Below are 24652 nucleotides of genomic sequence, written 5' to 3'. Positions count from 1 at the left end.
CGACGAATTATAAAAAGAAGCCATTCAATGCCTTATCTTCATTCAGAATTTTCTCTCTTTTGACAAACAAGTCAATCTTCCGTTTACAGGTTTTGCATATTCTTCTGGGAATAGCTGATCTAATTTTACCAAAAAGTTTTGTAACATTTTCTTCGAATCCAACTGTGCGATATTTACATCGAAGAAACTCGCCTGCCCAGATGTCTTGAAATTAATCCCACAAACAAGACAAAACTCGTCTTTGCTGCGTTTGTTGTTCAATCTTTTTAGTGACGTTTTAGGTGATTGAAATCGAACAGTTGTTTTTTTTTTCGAAGAGGAGATCTAACCGGAGTTTGATTCATGATTTCCGACTAAACCCATGCAAAGCATATTGACAGCTTTAGCGCGATGGTACGGGTTTTGGCACGTCGGTCGCTTATTAACGCTCCCGCATGCGCAACAGAAACAGTCTCGACCCATGGCAGAGGTATATTTTCCTCGCGAACTCCAGCCCAGCGAAATACAGAGAAAAGAGGCCTCTGCTAGCAGGGAAAGGATGAATATGATGTTCTTAAATTTTAGTGTATATGAATATATAATACTCAATGAATTATTAGAAAAAGAATAAAACAAATGATCAATAGCAATAATATATAAGGTTGTTGATACTACCACAATCTGATTCTGCCTTTTAGAACTCATCAGGACTAAAAAAAGCAATATTTGCTATCTAAGCCTCGGCATGTTTTTAGCATTTTTTTAAAATATGGTGAAATCGCAGGCTGGACGTTTTATAAAAATGGTTCTCATATAAAAAAGAGTGTACTATATTTAGTTTGGGATCAAATGGACCTCCTTTCATTTTCGGAATGATTTGACTATTCCCCTCTCCCTCTCCCCTTGGGGGGCTATCCCCCTCCCTTACCCCCTGTAGCAAAACTCCGGCGGCTGAGGGACAAGGGTGCATAAGCATAAGTGTTGTTAAAACCATCAAAAGTCGAACTGTTTCTATTAATACATAGAAAACGAAATTTTTTTTTTTATAAATATTGATCGAAACTTATGTAAAATCAAACTTTCGAAACCCAAATGAAATTCCCCTAACCTATTGGTTGTTAAAACTTACATCTCTTGGTAAAGTCTAAAGGGTCTGAAAAGCGATCAGATATGGGATAGCTGTTATCCATTTCGAATTGTATCATTGTAATTTCAAGGGTTCTAATCCTGAATGACCCTGACTGGGCCGAGCCATTCCAGACATGCGAGGTATCATGCTCGAATGTAAGAATAATATAACGTAGGGAAGAAGGGATGCTAAGAGAAACCAGGGGACAATAACACTCAAATGCTAAAGTATTTTTATTTGTATTATTATTATTATTATTATTATTATTATTATTATTATTATTATTATTATTATTATTGTTATTATTATTATTATTATTATTATTATTGTTATTGTTATTGTTATTGTTATTGTTATTGTTATTGTTATTGTTATTGTTATTGTTATTGTTATTGTTATTGTTATTGTTATTGTTATTATTATTATTATTATTATTATTATTATTATTATTATTATTATTATTATTATTATTATTATTATTATTATTATTATTATTATTATTATTATTATGTTGTTTACCGTCAAAATCGACATTTTTTTATTCAATGAAAATAGCGAACACTACCCCTCCCCTCCTCAGCAATTATATGTGTCACGTGATCACCGCCATATTTGTTCGAACAAACTCGTACTTGCCGAACATTCGACCGAAAACAAGTCCAAGTCTGCGAAATTCTGAAATGTCCGGCTATTTTACAGCGTGAAAATTGGAATAAGGAAAATTCCATCACCTGCAGGGAAACCCTGAATAGGACAGTAACGCAGTTTTCAGGTAATTTAAGGTAACTTTGCGGGTGTATTTTACACAGTTCGGGCGCTATGTCAACCACTCGGTTGGACGGTTGAATCTCAGGCACAATTGAGTGTTCCTCGTAATTTCCGGTTGTTTTACACTTTATGTAGATCATGCTTTCTTGTAGGCATTTATATATTTGCTAGAGGCTCTTAAAATTCGACTGAAAGAAGGCAGGATTCTGCTTTTGTGATAATCTGTTGAAAGTCAACGAAAACCTTTGCCGTCGGTAATTCTACCCTTTAATGTCGTCTCTTATCTTACGAGCATCTCATAAAGAAAGGACTTTGCTTTATTTTTGCGCAAACTTCAACAAGCTTCCTACCTTTTTCATTCCCATACACTGTGTTGTCTTAATGAAAGCTTGCTCCGAAACCACCGTGAACTCGATTATACTATACGGAACTATCTCTGTTTCTTTTTGTAAACTTTTCGGAAACTTCCAAAGCTTCGAGTGAAATCACAAATCTGTGCAAATTGTCACCTATTTCTAGCTTTATAATTCTAAGAAGCAATATAGTTCTAAATAGTTCACTTAATGTCGTATAAATGTTGAATTCGAAGAGCCAGAGGGGGGTTTAAATGCTGTTATTATCTTTTCTGCATTGAACAAGTGCGTAAACTAGTTTGATAACAAAACGCCACTGTGGTTCAGATTATTCGCCGCAAACTAAAATTAAATTTGTATGAGTAATTATATGCTTCGTAAACTTTACTACTGCCAGTATGCATTTAGTTCTTTCTTTGCCAATACTATATTAATAAAGTTCTTGACCCGCTAGTACATCCGTTTGACACTAAGTAGTGATGAAATATTTCGCTGCTTCCAAGTTTTAGGAAAGAACCTATTCTTTGTTCGTCGTGTTAGATTATTTCCTTATTGTTTTCCAATTACTACCAAGCGATGTTTTCTATTTTTAAATGGCAATTTCCTTTATTATTGTACATTGTCTGCGATAAACACTTACGCACTTTTAGTGGCCACAACTTTACGATATTTCAAGCGCATGTTTTAACAGGATCAATGATGAAAAAACTTTAAGTGATTCTACGGATGCGTTCTGTAAACATTTCCAAAAAAAAGATTACAAAGAATATTTATATATATACTCATATTTTTATACATTTATTATATCCTTAGAAGTACCAGGGATTTGTAGGTCTTATAAAAGGTAGACTATTAAATAATTATTTTCCATCAACAGTTGGGTTGATTCTGTTTCTTTGGATCCCAGGGCAGGCTATTTTAGGCTTGGTAGGGTGCATTTACTGCCATTGTCATAGGAATTTATGTAGTTGTATTGTCCTTTGTATGAGTCACAACTTAACCATGGCCGCTAGTTCTTCTGATACCAACACTAAAGTTGTTCTTATTATGAAACTACAGAAAGGAATTTTAATTGCATTATCGGATTTGAGTTAAATAGTGGTTAGACCAGTTAGGCATAAGTCATTCCCCTCACAGCCATAACAATGCCAGTAAAAGTGTCACTAATTCAAGCTATGGTACGACAGACATTTACCACAAAGCTCTAGCAAGTTATTTAAAGCTTTACAAGAAAGTTATTTAAACGTTTTTAAGTTAGCTATTTGAAACTTTACAAGTTAATTATTTAAAACTTTACAGGCACAGTTATTTTTTTACCAACACTAATCCTAACCCTAACCAAAGTCAGAAAAAAATCTTAGATTACTTTAGAATGTGAGGTTGTTATCTTGTAATATTCCTCAAATATTTTATATGACTTTGTAAATAGTTTGCAATTCTTTCTAGTGTGTTAATTTATTTGGAATAAGGATTTGATTGAAGGTGTGAAATAGATTTTTTTAATATGCACTATTCATACAGGACTGTTGTTGCTATACACAGATGTCATTGATTATTGGCCATGATTAATACTTTTTTATCCAATCTACATAACATCACACCAATGGCATTTTGTGAAGTGATATTTTGCAGAAAGCTAACAAAAATAATCGATAAAATTTGTCATATTTATAGCACTTTGTGAAGGAAGTCGTAACAGGGTTCAAAATAGCGGCCGGCTGCCTCTGGTCTTTGCCGGCTCTTTTTTCTCATTATCCTTTTATATTTTGAGTATGCAAGCTTTTTTTTCCATCAAAATTCACAAACCTGGCAAAATCTAGCTGACTTAAAAAAATATTTTGAACCCTGGGTAATAAAACTAGCATCATAGCAACACCATAAGTGTCTAAACATGTTTTAAAAATGTTCTGCAGATCAAGTATCAGTTCCTGTCTGGCACTTCCTAATTGATGGCTTATTTGCAAAGGATAAGGCATCAATTTAAACTTCCTTGCATATAGTGTTCTTTTTTACTTTTTTAAATGCAACTTGAAACTAAAAACTCTTTTTTAAAGGTAACTTGAAAGTAATTTTTTACAGTATACTAAAAACTCTTTGATGTACTGTTTGTCTATAATACATGTCCATGTGTATATAATAATCTAGGTATAATTATTTAAGTTGATATCATGTCGGGCTGCCCATATTCCGATGGTGACAACTTAAATTGAAGGATTTTTTTTCACCATTGGCTAGTCCAATCTAAATGTCTCAAACTGACATTTTTTCTATTTTGAAATTGTTGACTGTTTATTTCCTGTGTAATTGATAACTCCTTTGAGATATCCTTTTGGTGTTACAGCTTTCCTGAACTTACCTATCTGCATAGACAAGTTTTCTGATTATTTTAATGAGTTTAAGTTTTACTCTAAGTTTTTTATTGTTCCATGGTACTATCCCATCTCTTGATATTGGAAGCAAAATGTATACTGTATGTTACTGTTTGCACTCTTCCATTCTCACTAAATGAGAGATTAGCTGGTTTTAGTATAGAGATGCTGAGCTTTCCTTTCAAACAACAATTCTTAATATTATAATACAAATATTATAAATACTAAAGCCTCAGAAAAGCATTAAATAATCTTATTTGTGTTGATGTTAAGACAATTTCACAGGGCTTGTATTTTATAAGCCCACTTTTAATGGTTTGTCATTATTCTCATGTCCCATATGTAAAGACTTCTGGTTTAGCAGGGTGTTATTTTGACTTTGTTTATCCTTTTTCCCATGACCCATATGTAAAGACTACTGATTTTATAGGGTGTTGATTTGACTTTAATCTTTTTCTTATTCCCTTTATGTAAAGACCTCTGATTTGATAGGGTGTTATTTTGAATTTATTCTTTTTCTTATGCCCCACACGTAAAAACTACTGATTTAATAGGGTGTTGTTTTGACTTTATTCTTTTTCTTATATCCATATGTAAAGACTTCTTATTTAATAGGGTGTTATTTTGAATTTATTCTTTTTCTCGTGTCCTATATGTAAAGACTGCTGATTCCATTGGGTGTTGTTTTGACTTGTTCTCACAAAGCCTAAACCTGTGTTGACAGCAACAGCTTTTGAGAGGAGAAATCCAATTTTCTGGCTCAAGTTTCTGTCATGGATGACGTCTGTCCCATATCTGTGTCAACACCTCCCAGATGAATGTTTCTATTATTGGTTTGTCCGTGTAAACAAGAAAGGACAGGTCCTTTAGTCAAGGGGACACAAGAACTGCTAGAGAATAATGAAATGCTGATCTTTTGTTTTGAAATGTACACATCCCACTAATGGCCTTAATTAATTTAATTACTTTAATTCCTTTTGCTTCCATGTTATTGCTTTATTTTGGACTGATACCATTGTAAATTACATTTAGATGGTTCTTACAAGCCGTTTCATTTTATTTCATAGTAGAAGAAGTGTGTTGTATCAGGCATTGTAGTGAAGCCAAAATATTTTTTTCAAAAAGTCTTCTAAAAGTTTTATTTTACATTAATCAAGCCTGGGGACAGTGAATGTTTTTATGCGTTTAATGTATGATAGAATTATTGCTCTGTACATTATTTCAAGTGCGATAAGAGGGTAATGATTATTTTTTTTGGTTGTTGATTTAATCGTTTTTGACAATGGCAGGCATCAGATGCCAAGGCTTGTCTTATACGTATGTATGTTGCACACCTTATAAGTTTATACTACAGTTCCCTCAGTAAGTTCTCATTGTTTTATATTACCAAACTTGCTTTTAAGCTAAAAGATACACTCCTATACAGGGTGAACATTTATTTATAATTATTTTTTAGTAAGATACATGTTTTTTCATGTGTTCTCAAATACTTTACAGTCGAGCATTAAAGCAGTTAGAATCGACTAGAATTAGTAAATGATGTTTTATGTTTGGGAATGTACTAAAGCTCTGGTCAATATAACCATGACTTATTGAATAAGTCTCAACTAATGTATCCAAGCCAAGGGTACTTGGTATTCCAAAAGTGTATAGGACCTCTGTTCTTGTATACTGAAAAATAATGAGCCAATTAGTCAATGTTTGATGTATTGTGCCCCCTTCCCCTTAGCAGGCCAGATGTAGCTAGAAAAAAAAAAACAATACCTCATATGTTAAAGGATAATTGATCATTGATTTGTGAATGTTTCTCCCCATTAGCAAGCCAGATGTAGACAGCAGGATGGCTATGCGGGTGAAGCAGAGACATGGGATGGTACCCCCACTGGACCAACTAGAGTATGATGATTTCTGGAAGGAATTCCGGTCCATAGAGGAGAGTGGCCGTCTGCCGCAGCCCGAAGATGAGCATGAAGAGAAGGATCCAGCAGGTAGGATAATGGGTGTGTCCAAGTGGGACAAGGAAGGAGAAAAACAGGATGGGGCATTTTGTAGGAGGGAGGGATACAACTAAAGAAAGAGGGGATTTTAGGTTGAGGGAGGGGGAAGAACAGAAAGAGAATGGGGCTTTGTGTGAGAAGGAAGGGGTGTGGGGGAGGGCTAGAATTTCCAGTTTAATTAAATCAGAAAATGTGGTATGCTTAATAAATGAAGGCCAAAGGTCGAGCGGAGAGTGTGTGTTGGCCAGCAGGTGAGATGGGAGGTAATTATTGAGGAAGGAAAAAAAACTTTCTGGCTTTTTTTCATAATCTCTAAAATAGGTTCCTTTTTGTTTGCTGGTATTTAGGACTTGTTCTTACAAGTGAAGTTGATCTAAATGATAAAATAGAAATTGTGTGCTAATATTGTGCAAATGACAGGATAAACAATTTGTTAATCATTTCATCTTCCTCTTTAAGCAAGTTCACTTCCTGTTTTTGTCTTTTCCTGTTTACCGAAGTACAATAATGAATTAAATCATGAACTAAAACAATAACAGGAACTGTGCTTTTGTGTGTATTTCTTTGAATCCATGGGCCCACTTTCTAATTTCAGAAGGGGACCAAGAGGTCCAATGGCTGAAGGAAGCAGGTTTTGATGAAATTGTTAAAAAGTATAGAGGTAAGAGAAGCCTTAATACCTTGATAATACCTTTATTAATTATGGTTGTATATGGTTCAAAAATTCTGGTAGTCTTGACTGAGCTTGTCTTGTGAGTCATACAATGAATGCAAATGTTTGGGTTTTGAAAGTAATTATTTTGATTTAATTGTTTATTTTTTATTTTCGGTTTTATTTCTGTTTCATTGTATTTCTTGTTGTATTTTTTCCAATTATTCCAATAAATGCTAAAATGGTCATATTTTTTTATTTTTAGTATTCTTTCTGTACCATTGCATTCTTCTCATTGTACTAGATTATTTTTGTACCATTCTGATAATGTTGAAAGCTTTTTTGTCCTTTGTTATTTTACAGACAGCAAGGAAATTAACCCAGAAGACTTAGATGTTCAAAACATCACCTCATCTCTGACCCGAAAACAGGCAGAAGCTGTTAGACGGCGAATAAACACCTTGAATGAATACACCAAAAAGCGACTAAGCAGCTCTGACAGTCCATCAAATACAAGCAGCGCTCTGCCGGCATCATCCAAACACTCAAACTACACCGATGTCCGCACAATATTCCCTGTCCAAACCACTGGACAGCCTAGTAATGCAACAACAAGCTCATCAACTAGTTACCCAAGCACGGAGGGCACTACCACAACTCCTGTGGTTAGTCCAGTAACAAGTCCTACTGCAGGGCACTCCCGGCGAACACAGATCCGGAGGCCTTCCCTTCCTCGCCGGGCGGCAAGTGAGGGTGTTAACTTGATGAAGCCTTTTCGGGATGATAGCTCTATTGAGAGTAGTATGCATGGGCTTTACACTTCCCTGGCTGAGATCCGTACTAATGGGGAGAGCTTAGATAAAGAAAAGGCTTCTCCTAGTAAGCTTGTCCACCCGCTGGCGGAGAGAAGAGCAAGTGAGGATGTTAGAGTTCACTCAGGTGTGTTGCCTTCTTCTACTAAAAGGGACCTCTATTAAGCTGACACCTTCCCATACCTTTCTTGACTAAACAGGGGCACCTCCCAAATGGTCTCTTGGTTATAACACTTTTCAAAGTACAGATTTCAAATTGTTCTGTCAAATTCTTTGAAATCAACCCCGATTTATTAAACACCTTCATGTGACAGACACTTTTGAAAGTACTGAGGGTGTTCATTACATGTAAGCTCTACTGCACTCCATATGTCATCACTAGCCCCATTATAACGAACACTTTTCTGGATGGAACTAATCATATTATTCAATCTAAAGTTTTTATCTCATTACTATATTTATTGCTCTTTTAAACTTATTTTCAAGAACTCAATATATTGCCTTACAGACTTTATCAGTGTAATATCAAGGTTAAACTGTAATAAACTTTGATTGGTTTGGTTTTCCAGAAGTTCAGCAGACGCGCCACACCCATGGATCCGTCTTCTACGTCACTGGACGGACCAAAGAGGATCTTTTTAATGCTGCAGAGAAGACAAAAGAGTCTTCTGTTGATGACCTGGAGGACTCAAGGTTAAAGGTGAAGGATGTGAGTCCACGCCCATCGTCACCGCCAGATCCAGAGCAGCCTGAGTGTTTTCATGAAGCACCAGTCGATGTACCTAGTGAGAGCCTCTCACCAAAACTGGTGGGTGATAACAATTGCTTTTTATAATTGTTACTGTTTTATTGTTGTTGTTTTGGGTGTGATGTTGTTTATTTGGTAAAGTTGTTTTTTGTTTGTTTGTTGTGATGTTATTAGTGTTGATTGCATTAATAACGGTTATAAATACTCAAGTTGATACAGGGTAATAATAATAACTGTTTCTGCTTTTGTTTTAGAACGAGAAAAACAATGGAGTAAAATCATACTCTGGGCCTCAATTCCCACGTTTACCCGTAAGCATTACCGATTATCAATAAAGTGCTTGACAAGCAATAGTATTGCTCCTCTTTTTATTGTCTGTGTGTCAGTACATCAAGAACATTCACACATCTTTTCATTATTTGAGTTGTTCTCCTCTTTGCTGATAGAACAGTTAATAAATTCTTGTGGCTCTCAATGCTGATGGAATGTATCATTAATTTTGTTGTTCTAATTGCTTATGGAATATTTGATCACTTTATTTGTTCTAATTGTTTATGGAACCTTTGATCAATGGTGTTGACCAGCATGGTCAGCTTTTTTTCTCTCCTCCTTTTTATAAGAACTGTTAACACTTTAGTTTGGGTATACTACAGTTATCATCCCCATCCCCTCTTCTGCATAAGAATACTTGTTCATCTTTGCATTACTAAATGTGAACTGCATTACCACTACTTTTACCTAATCATTATTTATCAATCCTCCTAAAGAATTTCACGCTTACAAAAGACGAGCTTGGATTGACTCACATATCAGACATGAGTAAGGAAGACATGGAGAAGGTCCGCTCACTGGCACTGATTGAGTTGACAGCATTGTTTGATCAGCATGGTATTGCACTGCATCGAAGAAAACCCATAAAGAAGAAAGTCAAAGGTAGAGCTTCAAAAAAAAGCTTTCATACTTGTGCGATCTTATGTTTGTCTTAGGTGACTTGCAGAAATGGGGTATTTGAGGTCTAATGTTTGTCTTGCATGGCTTGTAGAGTGTGGGATATTTGAGGTACCACTACAATACCTTGTTCAACACGATCGTCTCAAGGGCTCCAACTCTAATGTTCCACTGTTCCTCCAAGAGGTGATTAGCTAAACAGTAAAACTAAATACAGTATCTATTTATAGAGAGTTACGTTATTACCTATGTACTGTACATACTGTACCAATGTATGTTCTCTAATGGCCCTTAAAAAGATATCTAGCCACTAAAGATATTGTACCCAGGCAAATAAACTTCACCATAACATGTTGATTACAGGAGAAATGAATAATGATTTATAATTTTTATTATTCATTCTGCAACATTTTCAGATGATACGATTCTTGGATCATAATAGCTTGACAGAGGAGGGAATTCTCAGGGTTGGCGGAGCAACAGCCAGAATGAAGGTAAACCTTCTATATTAGTGGTATAACCAGAAAGACTACAGGCAATCTGTAGAAAAACTAGATGGTCTGCGTAGGTGTGCTGTAGACCATGTATAAATAAAGAAAAGGTTGAAAGGTGTGTTAAACGCCTCTGTGAATTCGAGCGTTATAATTTCGTCGGAGCAAAAGAAACTGTTTCTTTTGCTACGACGAAGGGCTAACGCTCAAAATGTCAGCGCAACAACAACGAAAAACTAAAATATTTAAATGAAACTAAACCCTTTCTAAAAAAAAAAAAGAATTCTTGCTTTTAGCCTGCAAAACAGGCTCTCAAAAAGCGCCCTTAAGAAAATCTCCAGGAAAAGCTGTTCTATCAGACGTAATGCTCGGCCAAAAATAAGGTGATTGGGGCGAGAAGGGAACAGGAGAGACTGCAATGGTCTTTGTACTGTTCGAGTATTCACAATCAGATATCAGTTATAGCATGTGATGACGCACATGCTGACGTAAGCTCAGCTCCGAAATCTGCTCGCTGTCGTCTCCGTTTTTTTAAATGCAACTAAGATCGGCTAATCTAGCTTGGTTAACTAAGCTCGGATTAGTTAATCTTTCACGCAAATAGCGCCTGTTAACCAGGCTATATATATTCCAATGTAATTTTCGCGACGTCAAAATTTCGCGATTTTGGGATGGCGATATTTCACGACACTTTATTTTCGCGATTTTCCTATTTTCGTAAAAACCAGATCACTTTATTTTCTCGATTTCGCGATTTTGGGATGATAAAATCAAGCAAAACAAGTGGGATTGAAATGTGCTGTAATCATCAAATCTGAAACAATTTGTAACAAAAAGATGCGTGGGCTCAATTTAGTTTCATAAAAATCTATAATAAGTCCTACTCAACCCCTTACCGTACTATGTACATTAAATTATAGGCAAGGTATTTCCATAAACCTTATTAAACGGCCAATATTCTCCCAAAGACTTCATGTGTACTCACTTAATTTTCGCGCATCCTAATTCTCGCGACACTAAATTTTTGCGTCACTTCGCGAATCTTTTAATATCGCGAAATTCGCGACATTGAAGTGACGCGAAAATTTAGTTTTATAAGGTACTCTAAGCAGGAACCTAGCTCATTCTGGGCCCCATTCTTCTTTCCTTGGCAGGCCCTGCGTGAAGAAATCGAGGAGACTTTTAACGAAGGCGCGTTTAGCTTAGATGGGAGGAGAGTCCATGATGTAGCTGGACTTCTCAAACAGTTTCTCAGGTAAGCTCCTGTCATATTAATCTCATGGGATGATCAACCTCATTATGCTATACCAAATAAACGCCTGCCATGGCTTGGTTGAAGACAATTAACTTAAATTAAGATTTGAGGAAAGTGGTTAAATAAAGTGGATAGAGTAGACCCCATCCAACCCCCTATCCATATTTGCTTTTAATAAACATCACAGGTTTTGCACACGCCCCAGGCTCTTTTAGATCATTTGTAGTAAGACCAATAACATATAGTACCTTTGTTGTTCTTTCCTTCATCGGGAGAGTTACCCGCACATTTCATCGCAATTTGACAGATGCAATCATTGACAACGTGGCATGAAAATTATATTTTTACGAGTTGGCCTTTGACCCACCCACCCACTTCCGAAGTTTTTTTTAGGATTTTTGGAATTTTTGTTAACTTTTCAAGATAAGTCCATGAGCTACAGTAAATCTCCAAAGGTGCTTAGAAATTGTAGTACTGTATATTTTATCCCTTAAAACGAAATAGATTCATGCAGATTTCTCAGATACAGTTTTTTTTTCTTTCTTAAAATCAGCTAACAACAGTTTTCAGTCACACATGAACCCTGTGCTTTTCCTAGTCGCAACTGGTTTTTGGTGATGGAAGCCGGTTTGCAGGTACAATGGCCGCTAGACCGCCAACCATTGAAAGCAACAGGCATCATAAAAGGAGGCAATATGGATGCTTTTCTGTGCCTTGTCATTAGTTGGCGGTCTAATGGCCGTTGTGACTCCGAAATGGAGCTCCTGTTACCACAACACAGAAACAAAAACACAAGGTACAAGTGTGACTATAAACTTGCTTATTTTGGTAGCCTACTGTTGAGCACGGAAGATATCCGTCTTACTGTATGCCCACTTTTTCAACTTGCTTTGGGCATTCTGTTCGCAGAGAGCTTCCCTTTCCTCTCTTGACGTACGAGTACCAGCCAACCTTTGCATCAGTAGAAAGTAAGTATTACCAGGGAAGGAAGGGTATTGCAAGGGAAAAATGGGAAAAATGGCCTCACAACCATTACATAAAAAAAATAATGGAGTACTAAAAATTAAGCCTTATGCAAACAATACCAACACACTGGCTTTTCCTTTGTCTTGTGGTCAGGCTAGCAAGACTTCAAGCAACGATAATGGCAAGGGCAGAAAACAATAGTTGCTCTCTCTCCCTCCCCCTCTCCCTCCCCCTCTCCCTCTCCCTGTCCCTCTCCCTCTCCCTCTCTCTGATATATTATTCCAGCCGTTTTCCACAAAGCCCGACGTGAAAACACCAAGGTTCATAGTCTACTGTACTGTAGAAATATTCGCCATTGCAGTCATGTTTAAATGCCAAGTCTAAACTATCCGTGAGTTAAACCAAAGATAAGTTTACAGCCTTCTCTAGCAAACAATGACAGTCTGGTTTATAGCTGAAACGTCCCCGTCTTCAAGACACAATAAAACCTTTGGTTTCCACATCGTTGTTTGGAGGTTCCTTTGATTTCCATTGTTAACTTCCCCTCAACTTTGCAGATATCCCAGATAGAAGACAACAACTGCAGGCATTAAACTTGCTGATATTACTCCTCCCATCCATCCACAGAGACTGCCTACGGGTGAGTCGATTCAATTTTGATTCTTCAGACATACAGTAAGTCGTATGTCAGCTCATAAGTCGTATGCCAGCTCATAAGTCGTATGGCAGCTCATAAGTCGTATGACAGCTCATAAGTCGTATGATAGCTCATAAGTCGTATGACAGCTCATAAGTCGTATGACAGCTCATAAGTCGTATGACAGCTCATAAGTCGTATGTCAGCTCATAAGTCGTATGTCTGCTCATAAGTCGTATGTCAGCTCATAAGTCGTATGTCAGCTCATAAGTCGTATGTCAGCTGCCTGAAGCACCTCTCTATGTCTTGGCACAACCATGTTGTATCTTTGTTGTACCATCCATGTTGTACCTTTTATCTATACATTCCTTACGTTTTTATCTGTGCCCCCACTTACCTTTCTTTGGAAACTTACCCCCTAACCTTTATCTATGCAACCCTCTTACCTTTTTATCTGTGGACCCTCTTAATTTTTTATCTATGCATCCTTACCTTTCTTTGCAAACCGACCCCTCATACATACCTTACTATGTATACTTCCCTTACATTTTTATGTATGCACCACCCCTAACATTTTTATCTATACACCCCCCTTACATTTTTATCTATGCACTCCCCTTACATTTTTATCTATGCACTCCCCTTACATTTTTATCTCTGCACCCCCCTAACATTTTTATCTATACACCCCCCTTACATTTTTATCTATGCACTCCCCTTACATTTTTATCTATGCACTCCCCTTACATTTTGATCTATGCACTCCCCTTACATTTTGATCTATGCACTCCCCTTACATTTTTATCTGTGCACCCCCTTTTACCTTTCTGTGGAAACCGACCCCTCCTACCTTTGCATCTATGCAACCCTCCCTGATATTTCTGTGCACATATTTACAGGTTCTCCTTACGTTCCTGAGCCGAATCATCTCGTACGAGAAGCAGAACAAGATGAACTTGAACAATGTGTCCATGATCATGGCACCCAACCTTTTCCACTTCAGCAGCAGCAAGGAGATGCCCAGCCTACGGGAGGTCAAGCAAGCCCAGGCCACCGTCAACCTCGTGAGGATGCTCATCAAATACCAGAATATACTCTGGACGGTAGGTCGTACTTGAGACTAGATTACATTACACCGAGGGACAAAACACTGTATAGAAACTATATATTTACTGGTAAATGATTTACCAGTAAGTCTATATTTTGTAAAAATAATTATGCATACTTATGCATACTTCACTGTGTAAAAAAGTGCCAAATCGCCTTTTATTACTCACAGTATTCAATTCTTTGCTAGCTACTGATCTTAGATTTTTACCATGATGTGAATGTATTCCCTCGGAAAAGGAATTATCGTGCACAAATTGCAGTCTTTGATAGCTCATGATCTTAAATTGTAACCACAATAAATAACCCCTTCCCTCATAGAATAACAGATAGCGATGTCCCCATATGTTTTCACAATTGAGTTGCATGCATCGACTCTGAGATCAGACCAAATGCTGATTCGGGTAGCCTTCCCATACATTGAAACCTCTATATGTTGTGAGGACAGAAAAAATGTTTCCGTTATATATAGGTGTCCGCTCCGTAGGTCTTATCCATAGAATTCGACTGAAGAATTAGAAATCGGGAAAGTGTCCCTTGTATACAGGTTGCCCGATAGTTTCGCTGTAATAAAAACCTCAATTATAACCAGACGCAAAGACAAAATTTCTTGAGGGTGTCCATGATATGGAGGTGGTTACTGTGAATGATGATCATTTTGGGTACTCAACATATATTATTTAGTTTCCTCATGATAGCCGTAAAATCCCCCATCAGTGGGAGTGCCCCTATTGACGCGTGTGTTTGATTGACAGATCCCTGGTTTCATGGTAATGCAGGTCCGTTATCTCTATGAGGCCGAGGGAAATCGCAAGATTAAGGATGCCAAAGCAGTAAGTGCATAATGGGCTCTTGGAAGCCTGTAGCCCTGTGCCGAGAAAACACAATTTACCTAACAATGAGAGCTTTGTTGTTATGTAAGTCTGTAGGCCGTTTGTTGTTATGTACGTCTGTAGGCCTTTTCATCTCCAACTCGCAACAAATCCGGGACTCTTACTTCGTGAAGCAAGGAATCTTACCGTGTGTGCGCGCGTAACTTGACGGGGAAAAAAGCCTTCGGGAATTGTTTGTGTGTGTGTGTGGAGGGGGGGGGGGGGGGGGGATTGTGATTTGTGTCTCTGTTACTACAAACCTTAATGTTAATCGAATGTCAGGAAATGACCTCTTCCAAAATTTATTGTCAAAATCACTGCGTTACGAGCCACATTAACGTTGTAGTTCTTCATCGCTTGTGAAACTATCTTAATTTTATTTGGAACTCATCCCATGTACACAGTCTGTATAAGCACCAAATAAAAAGTATGCGTGTACTAAGTGTTACATATGGGCTATTCCATCAGCAGCAGTACTCCACGAAGTGCTTGACTCACTCAGTTTTTCTTGGCATTATTTTTATTGGGCCGAGTACAATTTGGGATTAATCATAAATCCCAAATTTCGTAAAAGTTTTACAAGTATTCTCAATGTTCTCCTTAATTGCCCTTTATTAAGAAGGTATGTCCTCGCCCTTTGCCAATCAGCATTGAGTACTTTCGCCTTGTATATTAACATCATATAAGTTTCAAGATTAAAGCCGCGTTGTCACCAGTTTACTTCCGGAGGTCCGACGGAAACCTCAACCGTTAAAAGGCAAAAGAATCTATTAAAATCCGAGATATTAAACAGGCCATCCGCTCTAAATTATCAATCACATACTCAAAGAAACTTCCAATAAACACACTTTTTTCAATATTTTGAAATATTTTTCGTGTTTTCCGTTAAAAATAATCGGATATTGTAAAGTAATCGACCGGAAGTAAACTGGTGACAATAAGGCTTTAACACTAGCTTTATCTTTGGTAAGTCACTCGTATCTAAGGCGCATTTTGATCATGTTTCGCAACGCATCATGCAAAACACAAGCGAATGCAAGAATTTCTGAAAAACGAAAAGTCAGTCTAGCTGCAGAAAGCACTCTGTGCTGCCTTATTGCTAACACTGCACTGTATTATTGTTATCTCTGTGCTGCCTTAGTGCTATCTCTGTGCTGCCTTAGTGCTATCTCTGTGCTGCCTTATTGCTATCTCTTTGCTGCCTTATTGTTATCTCTGTGTTGCCTTAGTGCTATCTCTGTGCTCCCTTATTGCTATCTCTGTGCTGCGTTATTGCTATCTCTGTGCTGCCTTAGTGCTATCTCTGTGCTGCCTTATTGCTATCTCTGTGCTGCCTTATTGCTATCTCTGTGCTGCCTTATTGCTATCTTTGTACTGTATTATTGCTATCTTTGTGCTGCCTTATTGCTATCTCTGTGCTGCCTTATTGCTATCTCTGTACTGTATTATTGCTATCTCTGTGCTGCCTTATTGTTATCTCTGTGCTGCCTTATTGCTATCTTTGTACTGTATTATTGCTATCTTTGTGCTGCCTTATTGCTATCTCTGTGCTGCCTTAGTGCTATCTCTGTGCTGCCTTATTGCTATCTCTGTGCTGCCTTATTGCTATCTCTGTGCTGCCTTATTGCTATCTTTGTACTGTATTATTGCTATCTTTGTGCTGCCTTATTGCTATCTCTGTGCTGCCTTATTGCTATCTCTGTGCTGCCTTAGTGCTATCTTTGTACTGTATTATTGCTATCTTTGTGCTGCCTTATTGTTATCTCTGTGCTGCCTTATTGCTATCTCTGTGCTGCCTTATTGCTATCTCTGTGCTGCCTTATTGCTATCTCTGTGCTGCCTTATTGCTATCTCTGTGTTGCCTTAGTGCTATCTCTGTGCTGCCTTATTGCTATCTTTGTACTGTATTATTGCTATCTCTGTGCTGCCTTATTGCTATCTTTGTACTGTATTATTGCTATCTCTGTGCTGCCTTATTGCTATCTCTGTGCTGTAATATTGTTGTCTCTGTGTTGCCTTAGTGCTATCTCTGTGCTGCCTTATTGCTATCTCTATGCTGCCTTATTTCTATCTCTGTGCTGCCTTTTTGCTATCTCTGTGCTGCCTTATTGCTATCTCTGTACTTTATTATTGCTATCTCTGTGCTGCCTTAGTGCTATCTCTTTGCTGCCTTATTGCTATCTCTGTGCTGCCTTATTGCTATCTCTGTGCTGCCTTATTGTTATCTCTGTGCTGCCTTAGTGCTATCTCTGCGCTCCCTTATTGCTATCTCTGTGCTGCCTTTTTGCTATCTCTGTGCTGCCTTATTGCTATCTCTGTGCTGTATTATTGTTGTCTCTGTGTTGCCTTATTGCTATCTCTTTGCTGCCTTATTGTTATCTCTGTGCTGCCTTATTGCTATCTCTTTGCTGCCTTAGTGCTATCTCTGTGCTGCCTTATTGCTATCTTTGTACTGTATTATTGCTATCTCTGTGCTGCCTTAGTGCTATCTTTGTACTGTATTATTGCTATCTCTGTGCTGCCTTATTGCTATCTCTGTGCTGCCTTAGTGCTATCTCTGTGCTGCCTTAGTGCTATCTCTGTGCTGCCTTAGTGCTATCTCTGTGCTGCCTTATTGCTATCTCTGTGCTGCCTTATTGCTATCTCTATGCTGCCTTATTGCTATCTCTGTGCTGCCTTATTGCTATCTTTGTACTGTATTATTGCTATCTCTGTGCTGCCTTATTGTTATCTCTGTGCTGCCTTAGTGCTATCTCTGTGCTGCCTTAGTGCTATCTCTGTGCTGCCTTATTGCTATCTCTGTGCTGCCTTATTGCTATCTCTGTGCTGCCTTATTGCTATCTCTGTGTTGCCTTATTGCTATCTCTGTGCTGCGTTATTGCTATCTCTGTGCTGCCTTATTGCTATCTCTGTACTGTATTATTGCTATCTCTGTGCTGCCTTATTGCTATCTCTGTGCTGCCTTATTGCTATCTCTGTGCTGCCTTATTGCTATCTCTGTGCTGCCTTATTGCTATCTCTGTACTGTATTATTGTTATCTCTTTGCTGCCTTATTGCTATCTCTGTGCTGCCTTATTGCTATCTCTGTGCTGCCTTATTGCTATCTCTGTGCTGCCTTATTGTTATCTCTTTGCTGCCTTATTGCTATCTCTGTGCTGCCTTAGTGCTATCTCTGTGCTGCCTTATTGCTATCTCTGTGCTGCCTTATTGCTATCTCTGTGCTGCCTTATTACTATCTCTGTGCTGCCTTATTTCTAACTTTTTACGTCATCTTAGGTCAGGAAGCTGCTACTTAAGAAAGGTCGTGAAGGAGGAGGTGGCTCTCCCCAGAAAAAGCACTCGATAACTGACACACCCATGGAAGTGCTGGAGGTATGGTCTGGTCTTTTGAATATTTAAGACTTAATGAACCATTTTTGTTGGACAAATTGAATTTCACAGTGATTTGTCATTAAAATATTTACTATTGGTTGATCCTTAAAAATACCATGTGTTTCTGATTTCACATTCTATGCACTGACATACTAAGTTCGCTATTTTCGCCATGAATCGTGCATTCTAATGATTCGGGTGTGAAAGTGTGTGTGTGTGTTTTTTTATTGATTGATAACTGGGACAAGGAGGAAGAAAGAATCCAGTTCCAGCGACTGATTTGGGAAACCTGTTTAGATTTTTTTTCCAATGTTGAATCAAAACAGCAACAAAGATTCACCCTAGGGTTTTTTATAGCTTCCTCCGCAAGCCTCTCGAGAGATTTCAGAAAAAAAGTTGTTTTTTTTTAATTTCCGACTTCTAACCACAGGATTCCCAGTTCATAAAAATACTGAAGGTAAAAACCGAGATGCCTGTGGAGGAGGCTAGGTTTTTAGGTACGGTATTCGCCCAGGTACGTTATACATGTTACGTAGGTACGAACGGAAAAAAGAACGTCCAAAGAACAAAAGAATTATGGACAAAAGAACTTCCAACGAACAAAAGAATTGTGGACAAAAGAACGTCCAACGAACAAAAGAATTATGGACAAAAGAACGTCCAAAGAACAAAAGAATTATGGACAAAAGAACGTCCAAAGAACAAAAGAATTATGGACAAAATAACGTCCAAAGAACAAAAGAATTATTGACAAAAGAACGTCCAAAGAACAAAAGAATTATGGACAAAAGAAAGTCCAAAGAACAAAATAATTATGGAAAAAATAACGTCCAAAGAAAAAATGAACGTCCAACGAACAAAAGAATTATGGACAAAAGAACGTCCAACGAACAAAAGAACTATGGACAAAAGAACGTCCAACGAACAAAAGAACTATGGACAAAAGAACGTCCAAAGAACAAAAGAATTGTGGACAAAAGAACGTCCAACGAACAAAAGAATTATCGACAAAAGAACGTCCATAGAACAAAATAATTATTGACAAAAGAACGTCCAAAGAACAGTAGAATTTCATTTCAGGACAATATATAATATCATTGAGAGCGCATAGGTACCCATTTTGCATTACCTCACAGGATGGGGGTTTAGAAATTAGGAAGGTCGAGTATATGTAGCTAGTGGTAAGGTTGCGAGTGAACAAAGAGTTAGAGACGACTCATTCGCGGTTTCCTCATACACCCAGTTCTAGTTAGGTGAGCGTTAAATTATCATCAATATTACAATGTTATAAACACTTAGAATGTCACTCTTGTCACCTAAGAGTATGGCAATTCGTGTTTCATCTTCAAAACATGACGTTTAGAACGTGTGCGCCCCAGTACGTTGTTTCAGCGGTACAGTTGAATACCCTCTCTTAAATGACTTCTTCTATCTGACAGGCTGAACTGGCCAATAACATCATCCGCGTGAAAGCACCAATGCTGAACAAGATCGCAATGGCCATACAGCTCACAGACGGGATGAGGGCGGGAGACATAGTGGCCAAGTTTCGCCGAAGACCCGGGGAGGACGCGGAGGGGTCAGAACCACGCCCATCAGGCAGACGGCACAAGAGGGATGTCATGTCCCCCGAGTATAGGAACTGCGTCAACCCACATGACAACAACAAGTTTGCACACGATAGGCACCACTTGTATGAGGTCGGAGGCAACATAGGTGAGCAACATGCTGGGTCTATCTTAGATACTCGTACGATGCAATATAGGTGAGCAAGACAACATGCTGAGTCTATCTGGGATACTCATACGAGGCAACATAGGAGAACAAGTCAACATGCTGAGTCTATCTTTGGTACTCGTACGAGGCAACATAGTTGAGCAAGTCTACATACTGAGCCCATCTATCTTAGGTACTTGTACGAGGCAACATAGTTGAGCAAGTCAACATGCTGAATCTATCTTAGATACTCGTACGATGCAACATAGGTGAGCAAGTCTACATACTTAGTCCATCTATCTTAGGTACTCGTACAAGGCAACATAGTTGAGCAAGACAGCATGCTGAGTCCATGTAAGATACTCATACGAGGCAACATAGGTGAGTAAGTCAACATTGCTGTGTCTATCTTAGATACTCGTACGAGGCAACATAGGTGAGCAAGTCTACATACTGAGTCCATCTATCTTAGGTACTCATACGAGGCAACATAGGTGAACAAGTCAACATGCTGAGTCTATCTTAGGTACTCGTACGAGGCAACATAGGTGAGCAAGTCAACAATGTCTGTCTATACATCTGTAATCTGTCTATCCGTAAGTTACCTGTCTCACCGTCTGTATGTAACTCTGTCTCTCTGTCCGTCCGTCATCTGTCCATCTGTCCGTCCGTTATCTGTCCCTCTGTCCGCGCGTTATCTGTCTCTACTTTATCTCCCTGACCTTTGTTCGAGCTCGTAGATCTTGTAGTACCTCACCTAGGCTTTTGCGATTTCAGGGGAGCGTTGTCTTGACAACGACACCAACATGAAGGCGCTGTACAAAGTGAATCCCCACGCCGAATGGATAATCAAGCCGCGCTCGGATTACGAGTAAACGCCGAGAAGCATCCGAACAATCCTCGAAGCCATAACGTGGCAAAAGATGCTCTCGTGTTTCGGACGGTAGGCCTTGAACCCTCTTCGAACAAGACGAAATAACCCAGAGGATTATGGACGAAAATGGACGCTCTCCAAAACTATTGCAAATATCAACGTAAATTAAGCAAGAATATAGCCATGTGGTGTGATAATAACCGTATCATGGAGAGAGGTATATCAAGTTTGTCTCATCAAAAAAATGCTTATCCGTCACACCTTTTTATAGAGCAAAGCGTTCGGATCGTAATGCCATTGCCATTGGTTCGCTACTGTATAAAAATCTTATATCTGACTTTAAAACTTATGCGATCGACTAAGATTTTTATACAAAATTAGGGAAAACACGCATTTATGGAGTGTTCATTAAATACACCGGGGGGGGGAGGGTATATATTGAGGGGGGCTCCGAAAATTTTTAACATCCAAATAGGGGGGACCCCCAAAAAAAGGTACTCTAAGGGGGAAAAAAAGAAAATTTTGGGTTTCTATATAGGGGGCGCCGAAAAAAAAATGTTTACAATGAAAGGGGGACTCTGAACTTTTAAGGTGTCTTGGGTAAAAAAATCTCCCCCCCTCCCTCCCCGGTGTAATCAATGAACACTACCTTATGCTGGGACACTTGTGGCCTGGTTACCAGGAAAAAAAACTGATAGCAAAACGTTATCTTTATAATCATGTTAAATTCAAACCAACTCAAGTTCATGTTAGATCACCAAGCTGGCAATTGGTCTTTTAACTATTTATCTAATTTATTCTAGTAACGCATTGGTTGCCAGGAATCTCGGACATGGTGTAGCGTAATCTTGATTTTTGCCTTAGTTTTCACCAAGTGAGGGCGAGCACCAATAATTAATGTATGAAAATACTAATATGTGGTTTCCCTGTTCAACTATCAGTAAGATATTGCAATAATATTTCCATGAAGTTTTAATGTTTGTGTTTAATGTTTGATGGTGCAGTTATATTTCCAGAAAGTTAAAATGCCAGTAAAAAGATGTACAGTAATATTTCCAGGAAGTGCAAATGTCAGTTGATGGTACAGCATTATTTCCAGGAAGTTAAAATGCCAGTCATATGGTACAGCAATATTTCCAGGAAGTAGAAATGTCAGCTGAAGATACAACAATATTTCCAGCTAGTAAATTGTAACTAGCAAAGTTGAAAGGGTGTTTTAAACTTTCTAAAAAAAAGGCAATATTTGAATTGATTGATTCTAGAATACAGCTAGCAATAGACATACATAATAGATTTTTCCAATGGAAAGCACATTGTATATCCTTATGGAGTCGAGGGCCGTGATGGATGCTCCGCCGCCTACTGTTCCAAGTCACCTGCTCATTTTCTATTAAAATGTTGGAACCCTGCTTGTGTTGTTCTTTTGTATCAGCTGGGAATCCTTAGATTTTGAGCCACGAAATATAGATTTGGGTTATCAGGGCCGTAGCAGGGGATGGGGTATTGGGGCCACGTGAAGAACTCAGTGTTGAAGGAAAACGTCGCTTTGATGCGTTTCCGAGTAACAAACAACTGGATTATTAATACCGCATTCACACCAGCACTTAAACAAGTTTAAAAGTGGTTGAGTGGACAGAACCGAGAACAAAACTGAATACACTCTGCTGAGAAACCATGACTAGTTATCAGGCAGGGGAAAACCTTTTTTAAACATGGTTTTGGTGTGAATGCAGCATAAGAAGCCACCCCCCAGGACTGGGACTAGCCGTCGAAGTGAACGGACGCGTCCTAAATTGCTCCGGCTTGTCATGTAGAATTTCAAACTCTTCGAGATGAGCGAGGCAGAGAAAGAAGTAAAAGCACAAGATGCAAGTACAAATAGTCAGCGGGCAGAAAAACGACGGAAGCGTTCGCGTATGAAAAGCTTGCAAACAGAAATGGAGGACAGCCATTACGAGTGTGATTGCAACCACGCACTACTCATGGACAAGCTAGAATTAATGAACGCAAAACCCGACTCAACTATGCTAGCCATTAAACAGCTACAAGGAATGAAAAAGCAGATCTATACTCTGGAACAGGAAAACCAAGAACTCAAAAAAAGCTTGGAATTTTCACAAGAAGAGATTATAACGATCAAGGAAGAAAGGTAGAGGCGTCAAGCTGGAAAGCTTTTCAAGGAGAAACAACTTGCGCTTCTTCGGAATTCCTGAAGGTACAAATGAAACTTGGAACGGTACAGAAGATGCGGGAAGGGACTTCATTCATAAAAATCTAAAAGCAGGACCGAAACAAGCAGGAGATGTCAGCTTCGAGAGAGTTCACCGCACAGGTACTAAAGATAAGTCGTCGCCACGCCCTATTATAGCGAAATTTTCCTTCTTTAAGGATAAAGAAGAGGTGCGTAGCTTAGCGAAAAACCTGGCCGGACTATCCAAAAGAGATTGCCGATGTTCGTAAAAAGCTCGTACCTGTCCTTAAAGATGCCAGGGCAAACAATCACAAGGCGTACATTAAGTTTGATAAGATATTTAGTAACGGTGCGCTTTACACCGGCCCGGAAGGGTATAGAGCTTATTAGGTTACCACTCGAAATCAGTTTCTTTCCATATATACTTGCAAATGTACTTAGGAAATTAGATGCCGCCTGGAAACGTTTCATCTCGGATTTCCCAGTAGAATTTTCGCTTGAGGCCATTATTTCTAGATCAGTTTTAAAGGCGGCCTTAAATTTGTTATCTAGCAGATAGCAAAATTGTTGATGCAAAACTTGTTGTTTTTCCGTACGCATAATAATCAGTACTGTTTATGCATCATGCGACATTTTTCAATGTTTTATTGTAATCTATGTTTTGTCCTGTTCATTGTCTTTCAAATAGCAGCTACACACCTTCTATTTTCTGAATGCACAGCTCATTATAACCCATGAAATGCCTTTCAATATCACTGCTTGCTCCTTAAATGCACGCGGAATGGACACAACAAAAAAGCGCAGGCAAATCTTTAGATGGTTGCACGAATCAAAAATACAGCCTAATTCGCTTTCAAGAAACCTACAGCAGCAAGTCCCTAGAGAAGATATGGGCGGCGGAATGGGGTGGACCAATATTTTACAGCCACGGAAGTAATTACAGCAAAAGTTTGATGGTTTTGATCAATCCAAAACTTGACTCACAAATTTCAAACTCTGTTACGGATAAAAATGGCAGGTATTTGATCCTTGAAATCACAATCGAAGACTCTCCGTTTGTCCTTGTCAATACCTATGCGCCTAATGACATAAAACAACAGCAACTCTTCTTCGACACAGTCAAAGAAAAATTGCGCGCTTTTTCAGGCAAACAAATCTTATGGGCAGGTGATCATAACTGCGCGTTGACGCCATTAGATAAAAGCGGCGGAACAGATGTTAGCAAAAAACACATAGTAATCGATGAAATAAAAAGAGCTTGCGCCTTGCTTGATCTTGTTGATATTTGGAGAAATCAGCACCAAAATATAAGACAATACACGTGGCAGAATAGAAATTTAAAAATACGATGCAGACTAGACTACTGGTTGGTCTCAAACTCAACAGCTTCGATAATGGAAAACTAGAATATTCTT

The 24652-nt window shown here is 38.4% G+C and overlaps 1 protein-coding gene and 1 long non-coding RNA gene across 4 annotated transcripts; one reads left to right on the top strand and one right to left on the bottom strand.

The window, feature by feature from the left end:
- Positions 1-1696: 1696 nt before the first annotated feature.
- Positions 1697-22455, top strand: LOC5510191 (rho GTPase-activating protein 18). 3 transcript variants are annotated; one of them, XR_007314076.1, is made up of 18 exons: positions 1697-1880; positions 6417-6586; positions 7191-7256; positions 7611-8186; positions 8629-8867; positions 9062-9118; positions 9575-9740; positions 9850-9941; positions 10172-10249; positions 11401-11501; positions 12411-12469; positions 13025-13107; positions 14004-14207; positions 14967-15044; positions 18361-18456; positions 19896-20172; positions 20478-20553; positions 20950-22455. XR_007314076.1 is itself a non-coding variant. In XM_048733920.1 (17 exons), exons 2-17 carry the CDS (start codon positions 6439-6441, stop codon positions 21045-21047), a joined length of 2418 nt encoding a protein of 805 aa, XP_048589877.1. In that variant the 5' UTR covers positions 1697-1890; positions 6417-6438; the 3' UTR covers positions 21048-22455. The 3 variants fall into 3 exon arrangements, 2 of the variants coding, with proteins under 2 accessions (XP_048589877.1, XP_048589876.1); XM_048733920.1 differs by lacking the exon at positions 20478-20553 and having other exon boundaries at positions 1697-1890; XM_048733919.1 differs by lacking the exon at positions 20478-20553 and having other exon boundaries at positions 1698-1880.
- LOC116616977 lies at positions 6020-6446 on the bottom strand. The gene is made up of 2 exons (XR_004295558.2): positions 6363-6446; positions 6020-6269 (listed from the first exon to the last, which is right to left on the bottom strand). It is a non-coding gene; the product is annotated as an uncharacterized LOC116616977 (long non-coding RNA).
- Positions 22456-24652: the final 2197 nt, after the last annotated feature.

This window comes from Nematostella vectensis, chromosome 11 (genome assembly GCF_932526225.1).
Source record: "Nematostella vectensis chromosome 11, jaNemVect1.1, whole genome shotgun sequence".
Classification (NCBI taxonomy): domain Eukaryota; kingdom Metazoa; phylum Cnidaria; class Anthozoa; order Actiniaria; family Edwardsiidae; genus Nematostella; species Nematostella vectensis.
This window is presented reverse-complemented; position numbering and strand designations above follow the sequence as displayed.

Bases quoted from the DNA above. Each gene is read 5' to 3' on its own strand.
- LOC5510191 (XM_048733920.1), top strand. From the start codon at position 6,439: ATGGCTATGCGGGTGAAGCAGAGACATGGGATGGTACCCCCACTGGAC. The intron at 6,587-7,190 runs GTAGGATAATGG...TTCTAATTTCAG, and splicing joins TGAAGAGAAGGATCCAGCAG to AAGGGGACCAAGAGGTCCAA. The intron at 9,741-9,849 runs GTAGAGCTTCAA...CATGGCTTGTAG, and splicing joins CATAAAGAAGAAAGTCAAAG to AGTGTGGGATATTTGAGGTA.